Consider the following 24,974-nt stretch of genomic DNA (forward strand, 5'->3'; position numbering starts at 1 on the left):
ACAAGCAAAGAACCTGGCTTCCAAAATAAACTCACAAAAGTGTTAAAAACCCAGGCTCCTTCCCCACCCACCCTCCCACCCGCCCACCCAAAGTATTCCAATCTACCACTCAGGGAGATGCAAACCAACATCCAACGGGGGGGGGGGGGGCTTAAAGGAGAGAGATCACATGGGAAAATGCACAAGCCCCTCACCCCCACCCCCGGCAGACTGTTCCCTGCCCTCCTCAGAATCACAGAAACGACGATTCTCATCCCCCACTCCCTGCTCTGGGGTTCAGTGTGCCAGTCGAGCAGGTGAGGAACGTGGCGAGGGCAGTCGATCGGCGGACGAAGAGCTGCTCTGGCTGGACTGAAAATAAACCGTCTTATGAAATAGCTTGTTGCTAAGGAAGACGACCAAGGAAAAGAGGCGTAGCTGGAAGTGGCTGGAATAGAAGACAACCTCTATTAGTTTCTTAAACTCTTATCAAGTTCCCTTTAATTTGTGGACGTATGAGTGGTCCTTGACTTACGACTTTTGGCAGTTTTTCACATGGCCATTGTGGTCATGTGATCAAAATCCAGACATTTGGCAACTGGCATGTATTTCTGACAATGCCAGTGCCGCAGGGTCACGCGATTATCTTTTGTGACCACCTGTATTGCTTTACAACTGTGTTACTAATTTAACAACTGCCGTGACCCACTTAACAACTGTGGCAAGAAAGAACATAAGATCGGGCAAAATGTACACAACTATCTTGCGTAGCAAGGGAAATCTGGGGCACAATTGTGGTCCTAAGTCGAAAACTCCCCGTATTCTGCATTAGGGCCTTTCAACATACCAGATCTGCCTAACACCAATTAATGATGTCAGAGAACAGTTCTTACCATTTTTCTCTACTGCTGAAATCTTTGTCAATTATGTAGATATGTGGCAAGATGGGGGGCAAACAAATTTAATTAATAAATAAAAAATAAAACTTTTAGACCTAGGCGTAAAAGTTTATGAGCAGTAGAGGTTTATAAGTAGTAGAATCTTTTCTGCTTAGCGTAATCAGCCATAGCTGTCAGGACAAAAAATGGTACACAGTATAATCTACTTCACTGGGCAGAAGCCTTTACCTATACAGGTAATCCTTGACTTACAACCAAAATGGAATCTCAGTTGAGACTACTTGAATGAGGTAGTCATTAAGCAACACATATGCTTTATGGCCCTTTTGTGAGTCCATTGTTAATCTGAACTATCATTAAGCGAACTGTCATAAGTTTAGTATTATCTGCATCTTTTCCTGATAGCAAAATATTCTTTTATTTCTCACTCTAGGTGAAAGGCACTCAGTTACTCTAACAAGGAAATGAGCAGCCTGGGGTCTTGGGATTCACGTAAAATCTTGCATTTTGCAACCTTCAATATCTCCTTTTTTCACAACTGCTGGGTTATCAATGTTTTGCCATTTTTGACATGAATATTGAATAGGACCCTTATCAGTTAATACGTGCTTGCCAAGCACTGTTCATGTCAAAAAAAGACACTGGCATTCTTCCCAATCATGACTGTAAACAGCAAGCATATTACAACTCCCCACCAATCATAAATAATAAAATATATAAATAATAATTATAAGTAAAATAATCATAAATAGAAAAATCCTAATTTTATAGACCTAATACAGCAAACTTTGGATGTGGAAGACAACATTCAAGTTTGAACACCTTAAAATAACAAAGTCAGCTATTTCCAAAGCTGTCTAGATCAGTGTTTCTCAACCTTGGCAACTTGAAGATGCCTGGACTTCAACTTCCAGAATTCCCCAGCCAGCATTCGCTGGCTGGGGAATTCTGGGAGTTGAAGTCCAGACATCTTCAAGTTGCCAAGGTTGAGAGACACTGGTCTAGATCACTGATATACTTGAGCATTTATCAAATAACATATGCATGCAAATGCTGCATACATAACTATATGTGTTCTCCCCCATCAGTTTGTAAAATCAAGAATTTACTGGATTAAATCCCTGTCAACATTTCTATCATTCTCAACCTTTTCTTCACCACTATTATCTTTAGTATAGTGTAGCCTTTATTGTCATTGTATATCATGTATACTACAAAATTGGTTTTAGCCTCATTGGTGCAAATCCATGACAAAAAATACAAGCAACATAAATAGTATAAAGAATAACCCCTATGCAGGTTTAAATACCTTTTGTACCCATGGATTATGCCCACGGACCCCCATGACTTAACTCAAGATTTAAATCATAACATTTCTTCAAATCTTCATGGACTCCTTGTGATACCATCGCAGCCCCCCACCCCCACCCCAGGGGTCCACAAACCACAGGTTTAGAACCACTAATCTAGATGAAATCATTTTCAACACCAAGAAAAAAAATATCTAGTGAGACCATTAAGAAAAAAGAAATCAGTAATTTTAGGTAGACTGTAATTCTCTCCTTACTCACAAAAACATCTGTTGAAAAAGGTAATGGGTACTTACTATGCTCTTCCTGGTGTCTTGGATTCATTGGCGCTGATAATAAATAGAGGGAAAAGAATGGAGAACAAGCAGCCGCTGTGGGGAAAGGAGGCGGGGAGAGAAAAGAGAAGATGTGATACAAGTCTCTCTGCAGACTTTTTTTTAAAAAGGGGAGAATGGATAAACTACAGAATATGATGTGCATGAAAAATCTTAATGCAGAGTACAGAGGTGAGCATAAACTTTCCTTTCTATTTTGGTGCAGGGTTGTTGTTGTTTTTTACATCCTTAAACTGAATCAAGTGGAGCATGTCATTATAAGCATTTATGCTACCAAGACAGCACACTGTGGTTTTTAAATTATGGTAATCAGCTTAGGGCTATACTTGAAAGAAGTGTCGTTGTTTTGATAAACTCTAGGTAGAAAAAAACCATTATCTTAACAAGATCTGAGAATCCAACCACACATACAGGCACACGCATATACCGTATGTGTATGGGAAAATGAAGACGACAGTATAGTAAATGAATCTGTTTTTCCAAATGCTGTGCCTTAAATGTACGAGATTTCAGACTGCATTTATTAACTTGCATGCTCCTTCAATCACTGAAAAAATTGCTCATACATTATGAAGTTTTGAAAGCAACCTTGGGCTTAGTTTTTATGTACCTCTTCTTAATTTTAATTGTTTTCATATTTATCTTTTACTGTTTTATAAGCTGCCCAAAGTCACCTTACTGAGGAGATGGGCAACATATAAATTTAATAATGGGCAACGTATAAATTGAATAAATACAAAATAACAAAGAACAATCCAAATATCCAGCATCCAAATGCTGTATCCACATCTTTTGTCATGCAGCTTGCCACTTAATGTAACATAGCTTCTCCTATATCAGGGGTGTCAAACTCGCATCGTCACGTTATCATCACGTGGTCCCCCCCCACCACCTTTGCTAAACCGGAGGCGGGCAGGGCCAGTGCGTGATGCATCCAACCTACGGGCTGCAAGCTTGACACCCCAATCCTATATCATAATAATTTATTAAATTTATGTACCACCTAAGTTTTTATATAGTAGGCTCCCTCTTGTCCCCTATAGCTGACACATGGAATGAGTGCTCAGCAAATCCGCAGCAGAAAGGCCAGCATCCAAGTTCTGCCCAGATTAATATTCTGGCATAACTGGAAATAGAAAATAGTACTGTACTTATAAGAAAATGTCTTGGTTTTCCTGCACTTTATCATGAAATATTCATTCATTCACTCATGATTTAGAGGTTGTCCGAAACCCTGTTTCCCTGAAAATAAGATCTCCCCGGATAATAAGCCCCATCGGCTTTTGAGCACATGTGCTAAAACAAGACCTCCCTGAAAATATTGTAACATAGCCGCAGACATGAGGTGACACGCTTGCTGCCTCCTGCACCTCAAAAATAAGACCTCCCCGAAAATAAGGCCAAGCGCTTATTTTGGGGGGGATCAAAAGAAAATAAGACCCTGTCAAATTTTCGGGAAAACACAGTATGGATGACTCTGGCGGCTTACACTTTTAAAAGGTGGACACAATAAAACAGAACAACATTTCATGGATGTCCAGAAGAAGAAAAAGCCATACATTTCAATTAAATCTTCAGGGGCTCACAACAATACACCAAGACCAGCTTTTCAAAGGCTGCTTCTAGCATTGCTCTGAGAGATGTCCTTGTTTTCCTACCCCATTATCATTTACACCAGGTCTCTTTCCAGTAATTCCCTACCTACGTTTCCTCCTATCCTTCTCACAGATAAGAAAAAGGCAGGCATGTCTCCAGTTTCTCAGTAGGTCACCTGATAATGTAAGAAGACTGCATTGCGGTGAGAAAGGCCAGTGGTAAACCAAATCCAAAGTAATAAGGCCAGTTCCTTTCAATGTTGGATAATCGTTGATGCATTTCAATTCCTGGCAAGAGAAAAGCCCGAAACACATGGTTCAAATAATTAATGCTGTGATATAATACTGGGTTTCATATTTCAGGAATTACGATCCCAATATTTCCTACTTCACATTCTAGGAAGTATTTATGTGAATGCACCTCCAACCCAAGTATCAGTATTTTACTCATCACTGTTGATAATGGAGACCTCCAGCCGCCACCACCACCAGCAGGCAGAGAATAAAATGTACTCTTTAATTTTTCAGTTCTGCTTCTGCCACTGGAGAATCTCCAAATATTCTACTGGAAGAGGGTTTGATGGGATTTGCATACATTTGCACAAAATAACCCCAATGCTTAAGAACAAAATGAGAAGATTTTTAAAAAATTAATTACACAGTGGAAAGCCAACAGGACTCACCTTTATTAAACCAACGGTATTCAAAGCAATACAGTGAGTAAAGCAGCGACATATGAAGGAGACTAATTAACTGCCCAACGATATCAATAGGAAACAGGCTCACAATCATCCCCTGGGAAAAGCAAGAAATCAATTTTAAAAACTGTTCCCTTCCACAGAAAACTTAATTCTGTACTTCGTTAGAAAGCGCAATTCTTTAGTCATTGTGAAAAGCCCAAGAGACAGCACAGTAAGTCCTCGACTTACAACCGATCACTTAACAACCATTTGTAGTTACAATGGACTCAAATTACTCACAACCCATCCCCCAAATTATGACTGCCACCACGACTCCCAATTGTATTCCTGGCGTTTGGCAACTGGCTTACATGAATGGCCAGTGGCAGCATCGTATCACTGCTCTTTGCGACATTTTTTGCATTTTCCTGGCAAGAGCGATCCATTGGATAAAATGACTTTGCACCTATAACCACACGATTTGCTTAATGACTGCACTTGCTTAACCACCTCTGTAAAAACAATCATATTATTGAGTCTGATCACATGGGGCCTCAATTTATGACTGAAATCCCGGTCCAATTGTGGTCATAAATCAAGGGTTAACTGTATACTCAATTCTCTTCTTCTACCCTCTGCTCCACTCCCAATATTAGAGCATTGGATCCCAGGTCCAAGGGCAACACAGTCCATGAACATCATTCTTGGCTAGAAGTCCAACTGTGCACATTTGAGCAACAAATCTGGCCTGAAGTTCTCTCTTGCATGGCAGGAAGACATGATTCCAAGAACTCTCCATTATAAACAGCTTTGAAGTAGTAGTAGTGTTAAGCACTGTGACTAGGAGAGAACTACCACATAGGTCAAACTGGCTAGCAATCTATTTATAAAAATATGGCATCATTCATTCCTTTTTCTTTCCCAGCCCTCTCTGCTTTTCTCTACCTTGTGGTTTATTTCTTGTAAGGTCTGCCAAATGTATGGTTCTGCATTTGGATGTCCTTCAAATACCAATTCCTGCTACTCTTAATGCCTGGATAATCTGGATTGAGTGTTTTATGCCCATTCTTACCTGGATGAGAAAGAGAGCTTGCAGTAAGAGGTTAAACAACATGTCGGCAATGATTTTACTGACACTGGGGAAAGGCTGCGGCTTCCTTCCTGACACTTCAAATGCCAGGTCAGCAATGTCCTGAAACAGAATAATCACACTTACTTCTGAACAAAATGGAAGAAGATCGTTGTCCTGAATAGCACTCAAAAAACACAGTACAATACAGGTAGTCCTTGACTTATGACCACTATTAGGAACAGAACTTCCATTGGTAAGCATATTGAGTCACATCAATTTTAAGAGCTTTTTGGCCATGGATGTTAAGCGAATCACTGCAATTGTTAAGTGAACTATGCAGTCATTAAGTGACTGTGGCTTTCCCCCTTTGACTTTACTTGTTGGAAGCTGGCTGGGAAGGTTGCAAATGGTAGGCACCTAACCCCAGGACATGGTAACTATCATAAATATATGGGCACATGTTATCATATGTGGTGGACGTGTCCCAAAGCAAAAAAAATGGACAAAGATACACAGGTGGTTAGAAAAGGTGATAGGGAAACATATAGATTATAAACCTGAATTGTTTTTTTATTAGGTATAATATCAGAAAAATCTGTTAAGAAAAGTATGTATTTAATATTACATGTCTTAACAGCAGCAAGGATTATTTTCGCGCAATACTGGAAAAATGAAGATATACCCCAAGATGAAGAAATACTTAAGAAGAGACTAGATTGTGCAGAAATGGATACATTGGAACTAAAAATTAAGCAGAAAGAGGACGTAGAATATTATGAAACATGGAATTTATTTTACCAATGGCTGGAAAAAATGCCATGGATGTTAAGCAAATCACTGCAACTGTTAAGTGAACTATGCCATCATTAAGTGAATCTCGCTCCCCCCCCCTTTGATTTTAGCAGCTGGGAAGGTTGCAAATGGCAGCACCTAACTAACCCCAGGACATGGCAACCATCATAAATATATGCCTGTTGCCAAGCACCCAAATTTTGATCACATGACTGTGGGAATGCTGTGACAGTCCTAAGGGAGAGGAACAATTGCAAGTCACTTTTTCCAGTGCTATTGTAGCTTCGAATGGTCACTACAAATGGTTGTAAGACAAGGACTATCTGTATGTTATGGAATGGTTTATGTAGATAACCAAGAAGAGCTAGGCTAAGTTATCAATTTCCTCAAAAAAACTACTTACCTGAAACCAAATGGCATTGACCACTTTACTGAGCACAAAGAGGGGGAGGACCCAAAGGGCACCGAAGATGGAGGTGAGAATAAATTCCAGCCAAGACCAGACATCACCATGTAATGATGGGTCACCTTCCAAAACAGAAACAGCGTTTTCAACAGTAGTAAGGAAAAAAAAGATTCATTACAATTTAGGGGCTTCACGTTAACTGCTATACCAGAAAAAGAAAATGTATCTTCCCTCTATAAATCTCATCTACTGGTCACAAGTAGAAAACAGATTGGTAAATGTAGACAGGACCATAATCATATGTTCCTTTAATTCAAGAGCGTTATTTCATCTCTACAAAGATAGTACTATGTTCCCGTGACCCAAGAAAAGCACGCACGACAAAAGCACGCTGACAAAACCGCATCACTAAAACCGCGACGTCATCAACGCGGCGACAACAGCGCGGAGACAGAAGGGCGCTTTACAACAGCGCTTCGACAGAAAGCCGATTTAACTTAAGGTAAGGGTTAGGTTTAGGTTTAGGGTTAGGTTTAGCGTTAGGTTTAGGGTTAGCGTTACGTTTAGGGTTAGGTTTAGTTTTACTGCGCGCTTCTGTCGCCGTGTTGTTTTCGGCGCGATTCAGCGCTCATTCATCGGAACGCTTTAGAACTTGCGGTTTTGTCACCGCGTTTTAGTCGGGCGCGGTTTTGTCGTTCGCCCTTTTGTCGGTGAACCCTATATTCCAAGTTTGAAAATTTGAGGGCAAGGGAAGAGAAGAGTAGGATATGTTCAATACAGCCAAATGTACCCTTGTCTATTATAATTGGCTAGGCACGGCTCAAAGAATTATTTACTTGGCAAATGCCTTAAACAGTAACATACTTACCAATTACATGTGCTGTTGCTGACTGAAGCAGAGGGATGAATACCCGGTAGAACAAGAGGAGGCTAAGCTAATAAATAAATGAATGAAGGAATGAAGGAATGAATAAATAATTCAATTTTAACTACTATTTTTTAAATGTGCATGCTATTATGGGAAAAGAATGTTGTCCAAGACCCAGAAGATGCAATTTTGTTTTCTACAACTGACCTTCAATCTTGGATAGCTTAGCACATATTTCATGGTTTTCCCCAAGTACATACACAAGTAAATATATGAATAATTTATCTTTACAAATATGACAACTCCAGCACACAGATCCATAGTTTTAGGGGAAATCATAACAGGGGAAAACACAGCAAAAAGAAACACTAAAATACTATAAATACAAAGCTACAAACTTTCCCTAAACTTAAATTAAGGACATAATGTTCTTTGGATCCAAAATCAAAAAAGGTGCTTTAGAAAAATGTAAGGCTACATCCCATATCCGTAAGCACCCCCTTAAACAAACTGTAGCTTTTCTAGGATTTGCACAGTGCTATGGTTCCACAATCCCAGTAAAAGATGTATCTGAGATAACGAAAACTGATGAGGGGCTGCCAACATTTCTTAACTCAAACATGTATTTCCTTGGGATTGCGTGGCTATTTTTATTTTTATTTATATTAAAAAACTGATTGGGTAACACTGCATCTACCAAGGCTAAATAAAAGTTAACTATCCCTCATCTGGGAAATAGTAACGATTTCAATCACTATTCAATTTGCTTTTCAGGTTACAGCTTTATCCAATTAAAAAGTTCAAGCAAGTAAGCATATTTGCAAAAAGAAAAAAGCAATTGATTCAATTATGTTGCTGTTGTTAAAAAAAAGAAGTGAAAATATTCCTACCCAAAATACACCTCCATTCCATGCACAACATTGAAGTATTCGGCTTACTATCCGGGGTTCACTAAAGAAAAATAAAAGAAAGTGCAAAAATCAAATCTACATGTATTTTCAAAAAGCACAGCTGTTTAAACACAGAAACAGATAGGAATGCTTGATCCGGAAGGAGATTCTTTCAGCTTGGTAGTTTCAATCTATTTGCAACCATAAAATTTATTTGCAACCATAAAAATGCAGTATACATTTCCATTATTCTCATTAAATTTCAAATTGTTGGGAGCCCCATTTGTTAAAAAAAAACATTTGGTAAAAGTTTCCAGTTTTCCTTGTTTTTCTATGTTGTTAGGTAACCCTATCTAGACATTCATCATTTCAACTATTCAATATCATAGATATATGCAGACATACACACAACACCATACAGATATATGTATGTTCCTTAGCACCTAAGAATAATTTGCAGCCTTATTAATTTTCTTTTTCATAAAGTCAACTTTTTAAAAAACATGAATTACAACTATAGAAGCCACTGGGCTGGAGACTAAAATTAGTGTCTTAAAATTTTCATTCCAAGTCTCTTCGTACAAAGAATCCAGTGGCTTCCGTGATGAAATTAAACAGCTATATAGAACATAGTCAGTCCCTCAAATGACACTGGCTGAGAGCTCCACATAATAGAATATTTCAAAAACCTGATTTAATTTGGCCAATATAAAATAAAGATCCCTACCAAAGTTTGCGGGATCCAGTTTGTACACAGACTATGCTAGCAGAAGTGATTTCTAGGGATTCAGTGCCATCTTGGTGGTGGTACAGTGGTTAGAATGCAGTATTTACAGGCTACTTCTGTTGACTGCCAGCTGCCAGCAGTTCGATTCTCACTGACTCAAGGTTGATTTAGCTTTCCATCTTTCCGAGGTGGATAAAATGAGGACCCAGATTGTTGGGGGCAAAATGCTGACTATGTAAAGCTCTTAGAGGGGACTGTAAAAAGCACTGAATTGATGATAAAACACTGATAGATGATTACTGATGGTACGACACAATTCCCAAGTTTGGAACTTACTTCTCTTGCTTCCTCTCTTCGCTTTGTGCTCTTCGCTGGGCAAGCACACTAGTTGCTCTTCTTTTCCGCTGCTCTTCCCTTTTCTGCTGGATCCGAGCATCCAGCTTGGAGATTGTGCAGATCCCCCATATGGAATCTTTAATTCCCTGGAGAACATAAACATCTAAATTCAACATACAGTATACACTTCAACAGAGTGTATGCAGGTAGTTCTTGACCAACAGCTGTTTGCTTAGTGACCATTCAAAATTCCAACAGCACTAAAAAAAAAGCGACTTATAACCAGTCTTTCTACTTATGACTATTGTAGCAACTCCAGAGTCACATGATCAGAATTTAGTAATCAGCAGCTATTTACTATAGCTGCAGAGCCTCAGAATCATGGATTTACCATTTGTAACCTTGCCAGCTGGCTTCTGACAAGCAAAACTCAAATTCTGCAAATAGTTCCAAATCCCTAACACGTATGAAAAATCCAGATTTTGAAATTTTATTTGAAAATTATTAAATGCAAATGATAAACAGTTAGGTGCTTCAGTATTGGGACTACAGACCGTGCAGGCTTACCAACCACTCGTTCAGGGACTGACGTTATGGCAGCACTGAAAAATATTTAAAGCTGTTCCTTGAAGTTGCAGTTGTCACAATCCCACCCCCACCCCAGGCACACAATCACAATTTTCAACTTTTTCAGCAGGCTTCCAACAGTCAAATGGGGAACCCATCAGGAAGTCACCAGTCACATTGCATTAAACTTAATGGCCTACAGTGATCTACTTATTGGCAACAGTCAGTACTGATGTTGCAAGTTGGCACAGCCATGTAATGTTTCACTTAATGGCCCCACTACTTAATGACAGACCCACCAGTCCCACTGTGGTTGGTAAGTGAGGACTATCTGTATGTCAGAGCAGCAAGATCTGAAAGCCTTCAGAAAGCCTGTTCGTGACTAGTGCACTAATAAAAGTTTGTTCATATTTCATTAATTTAATTAGAAAGTGAAAACTAGAAACTAAATGAAGTATATGTTTACGCTGGCATTTGATTAAAAAAAAATGTGGTCCCTAATTCAAGACAGATTGTGCACCCCTGCTGCAAATCCAAATTTAAACATCTATTGCCTGTATATTTTCTTCTGAATGTTGAAATGCAATCCAGTTAAGATACTTCAAATGTCTGAGATAAGTTGGATACTTGCTCTAGATTTTCTTGTTTCTGCTGACCAGTTGTCATGATTCAACTTTCAAACAATTCTACCTGGGTGACTGAGAATCTTCACCGACATCTTGTTTCTCCTGGTTTTTTTCTAAATCAGATATCTAAGCAACTGCCCAATGATTTTCTAGCTATATCTAACCCTTTAAAACAAGACTGGAAAAACCACTTGTCCGAAATGGCATAGGGTATCCTCCTTGAACAAGGGGTTGGGCTAGAAGACCTACAAGGTACCTTCCAATTCTGTTATTCTGTTCTGCTATTCTAATATTCATTATCTGATCATGAATATAATGGCATCACAGTTCAGAAACTCTTCAATTACTAAGAATCACGGAGTTAGACACAAGGATATTACACTTGAGCTTAACCTAAATGCTGAGAAACTACCAGAGTTAGAATTGGTGCTGATATGGATTTTACTTGATAATTACCCATAGTTTGTGAATGAAGTCCTGGAAATTCCTAAAACTTCCCTTCTTCATATCGTCAAAGAGAAATTTATGGGAGCTAAATAAATGTTAGTGGCTGAAACAATCTAAAATCCAATCTTATCTTACATACACTGTCATGTATAACAACAAGAATAAAAGGAAGTACTTACCCTGATAAGATCATTAAGGAAGATCTTGACGCTATCTGCCATATCTACGCCAGCATTGTCTCGACATCTAAAGCTATCAACTACAAGGTGTAGGGAAGAAATGACCCCAGGCCTGTCTCATTGTGAAAACATGAGAAATTGGTAATCTGACAAAAGAACAAAAAAGATAGCTGTAAGTGAAGCAATGAAATTGATGTTATGATTATAAATGGTGTGTATTTGTCCTTAATCATCCTTTAATTCATATAGATCATGAAAAGGTTTACTTTCCAAGACCATATTAAATCATTTTAAACATGCTTCTTCCAGACCACAATAAACATCACTGCTTAATATATTCCAAGAAGAAGCAGCAACAAATAATACAATGTTCCAAATATTCAAGTCTCATGTTTGGGGTGTGGATAATATATAAAATCTTGGCAAAAAATGTTTAAGATGTCACAGCAGCTTAGCAGAGATGGTTTCCATTAAACACAAGTGAGACCAACACCCACCCACAAACATGCCAAGCCCATTCTCAGCCCCAATGAGATGCCAGCCCAAACTATTCTGGTTCTCTACTTTACTTGCTGTCATTTTCTAATATATTTTATATTATTCATTTCTGTTTCTATAAATTAATAAATATGCATGTATATTTTACTTAGCATTCAAACATTTTTAATTTAAAAAAATCACAAAATACAAAGTATTCACAACTAGAATTTTATCTTTCAAACTTCTGTATTTTCTTATATTTTTCAAAGTTCTTTCAACTAGAACAATGCTTCAAAGTCACCAAAATACCACTGACCAAAGTAAACCAAAGAAAAAAATAATTTAGAATGCAAGCGATGGCAAAACAAATGGTGATATTCTGTGAGAAGAATTCTCCAAAGAAATCAGGCTGGATGCCAATGAAATAAAAATAGGGATCTTTTATTAACAAACAATTAACTGGATAATTTCTCATTTTTATCTGTGAAGTTAAAATACAACCCTAACAAAACTGCTTCTAGAGACTAAAATAATTATAACCTGAAGCAAGATGGAAGGGTTAGTGAAGGGGTTGATGCCAGGATAAAAATTAATTTAATTACTAAATTCAATTAAAGGTAGTATGATTACTCATAATATTCTCTCAAAGGATATGGATGCCAAGGGAAAGTAATATAGGTCTCTAGAACATTAGGCTGTGACCTCTCCTATAAATACCAAGATCACTTGGCATAAAATTTAACAATATGAAGAAACCTATTTTGTCATAAATCAATTCAGATCTCCACAAGAATTATATATACATTACAGAAAATATAAATCAATACATGTACTGAATTTGAATCTAAACCTCTTCCAAATTAACTCTCAAATGGTTCATATTTCAAACCAGAACTATTTTATCTGCAGTTGCAGTAATAAGACTTAGATGGAAAGGATGAAGTACAAACTTTCAAAAGTCTGAGATTATTTGTAAGGAAAACTTTCAGTCTTGAAGAACTGTTCAACTCTAGTACTTTAAGATACAACCTTAACCATTACAATTTGTAGGAACCTCTCACTAAATCATGTCATTTGGGAACAGAACTATTACTGCATGCTGTACAGTACTCATTCATTCTCTTGCCAAGACAGAATTGCTCCGAGTATTATGTTTAAAATAATGTTTGAAATGCAACCGAAATCATGTTTCAGTTTAGAGGTACTATGCCACTTTCTAGAACATGTTTATTTTAACTTTACTGAAACCCTGTCATAAATGCCTGTGTTATTGCCCCAATTCCCAGAATAGAAGTATCTGGTGCTGAGAAAAATCATATATTAACTAAGTTTACTGCACAACCTTGTAGGTGCAGCTAAGCCTGAAAAAATAACTTCATGACTGATAGTTTCTAGTAGGCTTCTAAACAATGTACTAGACTCCTTTTGATAAGATTAACTCAGATTATTCTTTGATGTGCTGCAACAGACCATCTTTCTGGCATCTGAACTACTTGCTAATAGTGTCTATTTGCTTGCTGAAGGAGAAGGAAACTTCTTCAAATGGGAGTGCCTTAAAATGTTATAAACAAACATTTCCCTACAGGGCGGGGAAAGATTCAAAGTAATGGACGAAACAGAAAAAAAGAGAAGGGAAAAGCTTCAACTCCAAAAAGTATTGGGGTGCAGCAGTGCGAGATTGCAAAGCAGTGCAGCTCAAATTTAAGGATTTGGGTGTAATATGAAGAAGGGAGGAAAAGGGCATGGGTAGAAGAAATGGAGACTCCAATACAGGTAATCCTTGACTTATGACCACAATTGAGCCCAACATACCTGTTGCTAAGTGAGACATTTGTTAAGTGAGTTTAGCCCCAACCTTTCTTGCCACACTTCTTAAGCGAATCACTGCAGTTGTTAAGTTTGGCTCACAGTTGTTAAGTGAATCTGACTTCCCCATTGACTTTGCTTGTTAGAAGGTCGCAAAGGGAGATCACAGGACCCCATGACACCGCAACGGTCGTAAATATGAATCAGTGGCCATGCGTCAGAATAATGATCTACAATGGTTGTGAGGAAAATGGTCATAACTCATTTTTTTCAGTGCCATTGTAACTTCTAACCGCCACTAAACGAACTGTTGTAAGTCAAGGATTACCTGCAGCAGAAAGTCTCAATAACTAAGGGCTGAACTACAGACAATGTTGTTGTTGTTGTTACCTAGTTGAGTAATGAAATATCTTCAAGTAAACAACCAAGCTGAGAGCTTGAGAGAGCACCAAGGAAATAGAAAGACTGTGGGTGATGTTGTTATTATTAATCAGAAGGTGGAAGTCTGTGAGGCCGCTGCTTTCTTTTAGCCCAACCTACCTCACAGGGTTGTTGTTGTGGGGAAAACAGGAAGCAGGAGCATTAAATAACACTGCCTTGAATTGCACAAAATAAAAACGAGATATTGTTATTATTATTCCCTCCAAACACAGCCTTAGACCTAAGCATCGATGAAAAGTGTTTAAGGCGGGGTGGAGGGTCCCCGTCCAGGTGGCTCAAAAGGACTACAACCCCCATCATCCCCATGCACTAGACCATGCTGGCCAAGGATCGAGAAAGATGCGGCCCGGTTTCCCCGGGCAAGAACCCGCCTCAGACCCGGCAATGGCAGAAAGGGAAGATACACTCGGCCGGAGAGACCACGGAAGCCGCGGGGAACGACTGGAAAGGCGGGCAAGCAGTGGGAGATGGGCTTTGTAGTCAGGCCCGGCGGGGACGACGCGAAGTAACCAAAAAAAAAGGGGGGGGGGGAAGAAGCGAAGCGGGAAAATCCGCAATCCGGGGAAGCCCGAGACAGATCCCACAGGAGAAAAGCGGGAGGCCGCCTCCCTCCTCCAGCCAGCCAGCCCAGACGGCCGTCGATACTTGCCAGCCCAGGCCTCCCGGGGTCCGCGACGGACAGGCCGCCGCGGCCGTCAGCCTTTCACTCCTCGGGCAGCACTGGGCGGAACGCCACTGCGCACGCGCGACTCACCTCACACCATTCTTCCCCCACCCCACTCCTTCCTCCTCAAGCTTCGCCAGGAGGCATTGGCCGCGCCAGGGAGCATCCCGGGCTTCGACCGCGGTGATGCGCATGCGCCCCCCCGCCAGGAAAGACATGCGCAGTTCAGAAGCCTCGAGGCGGCCGCACGGGCTAACCCTTATTCTCCTCACCACAGTAATTTGCGCGTGAGGGAGTTTCGTGTATTTATTTATTTTTTTATCTATCCCAGTTCCCGTGTACAAGCAGTCCTCAACTTACCACCACACTTCAGCTCAAAATGTAAGAGAGAAATTTGTTAAGTGAGTTTGCCCCGTTTCACGGCTTTTTTTGGCCACGTTTGTTAAGTGAATCCTGGCGTTTGTTAAATTAATAACACGGTTATTAAGCGAATCTGGCTTCCCCGTTGACTTTGCTTGTCAGAAGGTTGTAAAATGTGTCAAGGGCACTGTAACAGTCATAAACGTGAGTCAGTGGTCAAGCATCCAAATGTAAATCACAGTGACCGTGAGTATGCTACATTGGTCATAAGTCTGAATAATGGTCCTAAATCACTTTTTTCAGTGCCGTTGTAACTTTGAATGGTCACTAAGTGAGCTGTTGTAAGTCGACGGCTACCTGTACATTGCTCTGCATCTGTTCCTCTTTGCGGACGTACAAAAAACAGTGGCTGTAGGTTTTAGGAAGAATATATTCATAGGAAAGCTTATCCCGGAAATTGTATGAAAGCTTCTACTCGGATTTAGTTTTATACTGTGTCAGAATCTCCCGTTTCCCCCAACATTCGAATAATGCTCCCATCCCAAAATGGTTCCCTCAGAACTAAGGACTAACTGGGAATACTGCAGAAAAGGAAGTTTCATTCTGTGTGTTTTGGATGATTCATTCCGGAAAATGGCGAAAATAGTGAATGACATATTCTGGTGGCCTCTCCAACAGGTGATCATATCTTGGAAGGGGAAGGGTGCATTTGCAAGCAGATTGCACATAGGTGTGGAGCAGTGGTGGGTTCCGGATCCCGGTGCAACCTGGACGGTGTAACGGGGCCGGGCGTCCACCACATGAACATGCGCACACGTGCGCAGCGTACATATGCATACTTACCACCCACGACACTCTGCGACGCCTCCGCGATGCTCAAGCTGCTCGGCGGAGCGTCACACAGGTGCCATACACGCCGTGTGCAGAAGCCCCCAAAACCTCAAATACCGGTAAAGAGGGCAGGCGGGTGGGCCCTCCGGAACACCATACCGGAACAGTACCTGGTGCTCCCGGCAGGCACCGGTATGCCCATACTGGGGCGTACCGGTCGTAACCCACCACTGGTGTGGAGGAAAAAGAAAGGTCTTATCTCCCTATCTCTAGAAGAGACATCCTGAAAGCAGCAAATGTCCAAAAGTGAGGAGCATGCAGTTTGAGTGCTCAAAGCAAGAATCTGATTTCGAGTTGAGCCATATTATAGATGGCACATGTTGACAGAAATATCCATCTGGTTCAGTTTCAGGCCAGGAGAAAGACACTGGAAACATGGAGGCTGATTGGAAAGATGGTTTAATAATGAAGCAGAACGATCAACCACATGGTCCTGGTGCAGCTGACCACCTGGAGTTGAGAGAGCGGGGTATGTATGCCCTCTCTTGGGCTTTGAACTTGAACTTCCTGTTCTTGTGCAAGAATGTGTATCCTATTGGCTGTTGTAGGGGTCATAGCTAACTGTAACTTGGCTGAGTCGCAGGTTTGGTTGAAGTTTGCTGGTTGATGCAATGTTCCCAGGTGATTGTGTCATGTGGTGAGCTCTGCTGCTAGATGGGTTAATCCTATTATGTCCTTGAGGGTCATGTCTTAATCCCATCACCTTGGAGTTGGAGGTCTTTTGTCTTGTAGATAGGCTGCTCCAGTCTTTCTTAATGGTCACCAAGTACCTGCTGGGGCCAGGGAGTTGCTTTCTGTCTTTAAAACATGTTTCTCCTTTAGGGAAATATAATATTCTGCCTTTTTAATATTTCTCAAAATATTATATTCTTCTAGGAGAGGAGGTCTTCCCTCACGCAATAGGGAAGTAGACCTGGGCAGTCATGTAATTGAAACAAGGAAGTCATACCTAGTAGGGACCCTGAGTACAAGTCCATCAATCATACATAAACAGTGCTATATAGAGTGTAGCAAATGAGTTAGGAATTGTACCTGAATTAAATTGAAGGAATGAGGAAAGTGATAAAAAGGAAAGAGCTAGAATGACTCTTCACCACCTCCCCTCACGGTCTGTATCTTTCTATTCCTGCAAACCAATGTTCTTTTTACCACCTCCATATTCCGATCTCATCTTTCTTTCCAGAGTCTCATGTAACCATAACTAACTCTTTGCCTGCCTCATTATTAACAATTCGCTTTTTCTTCATGCATTTGCTTAACAATGTGTTTGCCATAAATTAACTCTACTAGACTTTTGGTATTTTGTATTCATTATGCCCTACGCACTCTCCCCACTATGTCTTTTCTTGGTTTACCATACAAATGATTTAGCCACCTCTTTTCCAATTGTTGGAAGAAATAACTACCTTGTTAAGTTCCAAGCTGGGAGAAAGACAGGAAACATGGAGGCTGATTGGAAAGATGGTTTATTCATGAAGCAGAACCACATGTGATTCTGGGCAGCTGACAAAATGGAGTTGAGAGTGAGTAGGTTTTTATACCTTCTTTGGGCTTTGTATTTGAGCTTCCTGTTTCTGTGCAAGAACACATCTTTTAATATTCTATTGGCCATTGTCAGATTCCTATGGGGTCATGTAGGGGTGATATAGGGTCATAGCTGGCTCAATAGGCAAAAGAGGAAATACAAATCCTAGGTGCTTGTCTGAGCGAATCTGGTCAACCTCTGGCTAATTGTTCATCTGAGTTACCAGGTGAAGTTTGGACTGCTCTGGGGGTGGTGCAAACAAGTGGTTGTGTTCTGAAAGCGTGTTGGATAATTTCTATTGTGCCTAATGGTTTTCATCCTTTATTGAATCTTGGGTGAGGGGCTGCTTCTAATCCTATCATTTTGTTTTGCTGAAGGAGTTTCAAAATTTCCTGAACTTTTCCCCTCCATTCACAGTGGAGCTGCTTCTGCCTGTCCCTTTAAGGTAATCCCTGGGAGTGAAGGGCCAGAAGGGATGATAAAGAGAGCAGCAGCTCCACTGTGATGGAATGAGAAACGTTTGGATTCTGTCTGCTTCATATGACCGTTGAATTCTATGGCAGAGAGAATCCAAATGTTTCCCCCTCCATTCACAGTGGAGCTACTGGTACTCATCCCAAAATGTGCCTGTCCTCATGTACCTATATACCTTTTATGAAAATAGAACAGTCCTCCAAGCATTGTTCATATGGTTATCCCAAAATTAAGGGGTGACAGGGAATAATGCAGAAAAGAGAGTCTTATTTCATGTGTCTCTGGTAAGGGAACAGTTTTCTAAAGTCAATCTAAAATGGGGAGAGCTTTCCACCATCTGTTTAAGTCATTGTTTAGTGTGGAGGGAGGCTATCTTGTATGTGGATGTACAAAACTCTGCCTTCAGTTGGAAAAGGTACCTAAATTTGGGTTAGAGGCAACCCAAAAGTGAACCAGTCCGAATAACCACGAAGTGATGTTGAAAACAAATGTCTGGTGCTCAGTCAAGCCACTTTTTATATGCACAATATGAAATGGAGCTGAACTTTTATGCAATTACAATCATGAGTTGATATGTAGGGATTTTAATTAAAGTTCTGCTATAATTACATACCTCCATACTGGTTAAATAGTGCTAAATAAAACAAGGACTAAGAAATGTTGCATTTACTAAATTGAAGGCATAGGGAAAAAGTTAGAAACTCTTCTACATCCTTTGCAACCTTAGACATACGCCAACCATTCTCACTATCCTTCAACCATAGGATAGAGTTCCTGACTGACATATCTCAAAAGGGCTGACTGAGAGAGGAAGGCCAACCAAATATTCCTACCGGATCAGACGGTCAACATTCTCTGTAATCAAGATGAATGTCTTGCCAAAAATACTCTATTTATTTCAAACGGCACCGGTCAAATTAGGAGAAAAATGTTATAACGATTTGGATAAAATAGTACAAAATTTTGTGTGGAATGGCAAAAAGCCTAGAATAAAATATAAGCATCTTCAAGATAAAAGAGCGCAAGGTGGAATGGGCCTACCGGAATGGAAAGCATATCATCAAGCAGCAACAACAATGTGGATAAAAGAGTGGGTAATGTTAACCAACAAAAGAATCCTAACGATAGAGGGCCACGACTTGCAATGGGGGTGGCACAATTACTTATGGTGTGAGGGAAATAAAGTCCACAATTATTTTAGAAGACACCATTTAAGAGGGGTACTGATTAAGGATTGGCTGGAAATTAGAAGGAAATTCTATATCCAACTACCCAAATGGATATCCCCGACGGAAGCCCTGATATACCCAAATTTGATAAATTTTGATAAAAATGTTATTTACAAACAGCTGTTAGATGAGCAAAATAGACTAAATTCCAGGGAAAATTTGGCTGAAATGGGAATAAATATTGATTGGTGGCCATACTTTCAAATACAAAATAAATACAAATCAGATCTAGCACAATTTGGCTTTCAGGACAAGGACCAGGAATTGGATAAAATCTTAACAGGACCAGATGAGAAATTAATCTCGAAAATATATAACTGCTTGCTGATCTGAAAAATGGAAGCAGAAAGAGTGAAAGAAGTCATGGTAACCTGGGCCCAGAATATCGGCCACACAATTGACCTGGATGACTGGGAAAGGGTATGGGAGTGGAACCTGAAATTAACGAAATCGCCGGCCTATAAAGAAAATATATACAAAATGTTCTACCGCTGGCATCTCCCTCCGACAAGACTGGCAAAAATTTCCTCAAAATTATTGGCCAGATGCTGGAAATGCAAAACAACACTGGGCACGTACTACCACATGTGGTGGACGTGTCCGGTGGCTAAGATATATTGGAAGCGAACGCTAAGATGCCTGAATGAAATCATGTCAATTAAATTAAGTCTTAAGCCGGAAATGTTTCTTTTAGGGATAACAGATCAAAAAATATGTAAAACCAATCAATACCTTCTCGTCCACATCTTGACGGCGGCAAGGATTGCTTACGTGCCGTGCTGGAAGAGTGAAAATGCCCCCACTAGCACAATGGTGATGAACAAAATCTTAGAATTAGCAGAAATGAACAGATTGACAATGCGGATTAACGATAAAGAAGACACAGACTTTTACAAAGTCTGGGAGAAATTGTACAAATGGCTTGATGAGACAGTGAGGATTCAGATATAAAAGGAGATAGCTGACTAACTTAAAATGATCTAAGCAACAACTCAAATAAACAATACACAAAGACAGAGGGACAAATGAGAGTAGAAATGTATTAGAGGTGAGAATTCACCGTTGAGTAATACCATTAGATCACAACGTTGGAAAAACTTGAAAAGCTGATAGGTAATCCGTTATAACTACCTGCATGGAATTAGCAACCTAGTCTCATGCTAGGTAAGGCGAGATGAGCTATGGGAGATGAAAATATGTAAAGAGCTTTATCTATTTTTGTATCTTGTATTTTGTAAATCTTGCCTTTTTTAATATAACTTTCAAATAAGGAAAAAAAGAGAGAGAGAACCAGGTCATCCCCTGAAGAGGAGAATATGTAAACAACAACGGATAGAGTGAATGGAGGGAGGAGTAGAAGGAAAGATAGGAAGGAGAGGAGGAAGGAGAGGAATAGGAGAAAGGGAAAGGCAGAGGAAGAATGGGAGGGAATGTAAGAGTAGGAAAGAGGGGAGGAATGGGAAGAAGAGAGGAAGGGGAAGGAGAGAAGGGAAAGGAGAGGAGGAAGGAAGGAAGGAGAGAAGAAAGAGAAGAAAGGGGGGTAGGAAGGAGGGAGGGAAGCAAGGAGGGAAAGAAGGAGGGAAGGAAGGAGAGGAGAGAAGGAAGGAGGGAAGGAGAGAAGGAAGGGGGGAAGGAAGGAGGAAAGGAAGGGGGAAAGGAAGAGAAGGAGAAAAGAAAGGAGGGAAGGAAAGAAGGAGGGAAGGGGAAGGAGGGAGGGAAGGAAGGGGAGTAGGAGAGAAGAAACGAGGGAAGGAAAGAGGGAGGGAGGGAAGAAGAAGTAGGACCGCTGTAAGATAAGATGGATCTATAGGATGTTAAAAAAGCAATCTTCAAGTATATTGTCAATAGTAGGGAAAAATTGTTATAAATACATATTATTAATAACAGTTATGAGATCATATAATTGTGAATGTATATATGAAATTGATAAAATTAAAATAATAATAAAACAAAAAAAACAAAAAAAAAACATTCTCTGTTACTGCAAAATGTATTTTAATATTCCCGGTATCTCATAAATTCACTGAATATTCTGTATTTGGGTGTCCTGATTGCAATCTTGTCAATGGCCTAAAAGAGTGAAAGGAGCCCCCTTAACCTTATTTTCAAATAAAAATTTATACAAATTTGTGCAGACATCAGTTTACAATCTAGCTCAAAATAATCTCACCAAGCTTTCCCTTCTAATAAGATTTAAGCAGCGTGGATCTATCCACATACACAAAAATTCGTTTGCATTCTATCTTAAAATACTCTCCTCAAGCTAACCTTATATTCAAATAAAAATTTATACAAATTTATACAGACATCGGTATACAATCTAGCTCAAAATAATCTCACCAAACTTTCCCTTCTAGTAAAAATTAAACAGCGTGGATCATTCCACATATACTTTACACAAGAATCAATTTGCCTTCTATTTTAAAATAATCTCATCAAGCTTTCCCTTCTAATAGAATTTAGACAACGTAAATCAACGTAAATCATTTTTGCATACATTTTACCCTCGTCCTTTGCATTTAAACAACATAAATCATTCCGCGTGCATTTTACTCTCATACCTTGCTTCTCTGATGTTTACCACTATTTCCCATAGTCCCTCCAAATAATCTTTCTTAACCTTATTTTCAAACAATAATTCACACAGAGGTCAGTTTACCTTTTAACTCAAAATACTCTGATCAGGCTTTCGCTCCCCCTCCACCTATCTCGCGTTACCCGACTCCCTCCTCCCCAACTAAAGTTCAATAAAGTTACCATCACCACTCTCTTCACTTTAGAGTCCTAGACAGTTTAAATTAAAATTCAGACATACAAGTCCCATGAAGTATACATTCAGCATCCACATAATTCAGTCCCAATATCGCACCACCAATATCCAGTTCCACTTTTTCTACCGGAGAGAGATCGCAAACCCCCATTCATTCCAAAACTTTGGCGAATATTTTGGAATGTCTAAATCCTCGGTATTCGCTCTTCTGCTTCTCCGAGAGAGGGAGAGCTACCCCCTCCATCTTGCAGCCATGTGGTCTGCTGCTTGCCTTCTCCTTCGGCTTGTCTCTCCTCTTTTCCAAGTAAATCAGGAAGTCCCGCCTTCAAAGTCTTATAGTAGAAATCTCGAGCCTCCGAAACAGAATTGAGACGAAATCTTTGATTCTCAAATGTGATCGTAATGCCGGCTGGGGCCTCCCATTTATATTGAATCTGGTGATTTATAAGCTCCTTAGTTAGAAAAGACACAGCTACAGACGTACTCGCCTTCAGTTGGGCAATTTTAGACTTTAAATTACCATATAGCTCCAATACAAATTCCTTGATTTCCTGTTTAAAATCCTTAAGCATTTGAAAGAAAAATTCCTGTGTTAAAAATTCTCCAGTAGAGGGTGTAGGAGACAAGGGCTGCGATTTCATAGTAGATTCTTTAGATTCATTCGTAGGGAAAGGCTTCGCTTTTGACCTGGGTGGCATTATAAATAAACAAATAAACAGCGCTCTCGCTCCCCTCTGTTTCCAAAAGAAAAAAATTATTTTGTTAAGGAGCGGTCTGCAGGAAGATAAAGCTGGCTAAGTACGTCCCCTATCAGTCACCAACGGAGAGAAATCGCCATTTTGAAGTCCGTTTAAACAAAGAAGCCTCTGTGACAAATGAGGCTGGTGTTTAAGATAGTAATAAAAGCAAAAATCTCACAGGGGTGGGACCCGCCCGTATTAATCCTAGCTTCAAACAACTTTGCTTTGTCCTGGGGGGGGGGAGTCGCCTGTCTAGGGCTGCAAAAAAAAAAAAAAACAGCTGAGAAGAACTGGCTGGAGATAAAGGCTCCGCTTACGCTTGATCTAATCTCTGTCCACAGCCAAAAAAAAGAAAAAAGGCTGTGAACTACGAATAGACCCTAGCCACAGAGCTAAAACTCCCTGCCCCTTTCTTGCCAAAAAGGGGTGATATCTATGATCTTATTTAGATATACAGATCTCTGAGAGGAGCTCCGTTGAGCCCTCTTCGGCGACAGGCTCCGCCCCCTGGAGTCAAAGCATTTGTATGTTTATTTAAGAGAATGCTTAGAATTTAATGCATGCAAAGTGTTTCAGTGGGAGAGTCCATGGAAGTTTAGATTCCTTCCCCAGCTGTTGAATCCACTCCATCTATCAATCCAATTAGGAATTGGGGTAGGGGATGACCTGGAAAGGAAACAATGAAAAGAAGTTGTCAACAGTAGATTTTTCAGTAGTGTGTGTAATCGCTATATGATCCTCTTTGACAATTGAGTGTGGAAATGCTCACATAACCATTTTCAAGGAAAATTGTAAAAACAAAAAGCTACTTTTAGGGCATTTCTTTATGAAAGTTCTTTTCATGTTTTTAACTTTCTAAATGTTTACTGATTGAGCCCAATAATGAGCTCCAGTTTCACCTATTACTAGTAGAGAACCTAGATTGCAAAACTTCCTTACCTTCCTTTTACAATCTTTTAGGCATTCTTCTTCAGTTAAATAGTTGTTTTCATTCCCTCCACATCCACTAAAAACGAAATTCATGCATGTCCCAGTTATGGTGTCAAAAAAAAAGCGTATAGTAGGGGTTGCACATCCTCCTATTTTGGGGCGAAGTTTACATTTCTCAGGAAGGTGAACTGAAAGTGGAAAGAAGAAAATAAGGCATACTGTCTATTTTAAGGAAATCCAGAATATCATTGCATAAAAATATATTATGTTCTGACTCCAGAGTACAGGGCAATGTGAATATTTGACCATTTATTGGAAAGATAGATCCTGAGCAATCTGCTCCAACCATCAGAAAAAATGAAAACAATTTGCCTGCCATTACATATTGAAAACACCCAAATTTCTATCATCACTAATTTCCATTAGAAGCCCTGCAAGTAATTGAAGTACAGCCTGGCAGATACAAGCCGCTGTACACCTAAGAAGAGGCAGCACCCTACTCCTGATATCAGCCTGCTCAGTCGGGCTGAGAAGATCATCAGGGAGATGTTTCCTGTCATTTGCTTGAAGGTTGGGGCTTTTACTCCAGCAGACAGGAGGAGAAACCCCTTCTGGAGCTGGGCATTCAACACTTGGAGGAGGGGCACCTGGAAGTTGGGGAATGGGTGTCCATTTCCTTTCCTCCTTTTCAAACACTTCACTTGGACCTTCTCTTCAACCAGGTTTAAGGATTTGCACAGTCTAGGGTGGGTTTCCAAAACTGACTTTTTTTTATTTATTTATTTATTTATTTATTTATTTATTTATTTATTTATTTATTTATTTATTATAATTTGTCAAGCAAAAACAAGAACAACAATAAAATGAATAAAAATACAATGACAAGGACGATAGGCACATTTTATTGTCTTTCTATAAAGATTGGAACCAGTTTAACTAATTTAACTCATTAGTTA

General features: G+C 39.8%; 1 protein-coding gene across 1 annotated transcript; it reads right to left on the bottom strand.

Annotated features, from left to right (window-relative positions):
- Positions 1 to 187: 187 nt before the first annotated feature.
- EI24 (EI24 autophagy associated transmembrane protein) lies at positions 188 to 14,596 on the bottom strand. The gene is made up of 11 exons (XM_032229193.1): positions 14,535 to 14,596; positions 11,709 to 11,854; positions 9,890 to 10,035; positions 8,827 to 8,887; positions 7,937 to 8,003; positions 7,066 to 7,190; positions 5,871 to 5,990; positions 4,802 to 4,913; positions 4,295 to 4,406; positions 2,485 to 2,559; positions 188 to 427 (listed from the first exon to the last, which is right to left on the bottom strand). Exons 2-11 carry the CDS (start codon positions 11,748 to 11,750, stop codon positions 277 to 279), a joined length of 1,011 nt encoding a protein of 336 aa, XP_032085084.1. The 5' UTR covers positions 11,751 to 11,854; positions 14,535 to 14,596; the 3' UTR covers positions 188 to 276.
- Positions 14,597 to 24,974: the final 10,378 nt, after the last annotated feature.

Source organism: Thamnophis elegans, chromosome 13, assembly GCF_009769535.1.
Source record: "Thamnophis elegans isolate rThaEle1 chromosome 13, rThaEle1.pri, whole genome shotgun sequence".
Classification (NCBI taxonomy): Eukaryota; Metazoa; Chordata; class Lepidosauria; order Squamata; family Colubridae; genus Thamnophis; species Thamnophis elegans.

Excerpts from the sequence above, each read along its gene's own strand:
- EI24 (XM_032229193.1), bottom strand. The coding sequence starts at position 11,750 with ATGGCAGATAGCGTCAAGATCTTCCTTAATGATCTTATCAGG. Across the intron at positions 8,888-9,889 it reads GAAGAGAGGAAGCAAGAGAA|TGAACCCCGGATAGTAAGCC; the intron begins GTAAGTTCCAAA and ends ATTTTTCTTTAG. Across the intron at positions 2,560-4,294 it reads CAGTCTTCTTACATTATCAG|CGGCTGCTTGTTCTCCATTC; the intron begins GTGACCTACTGA and ends CTTTCCCCACAG.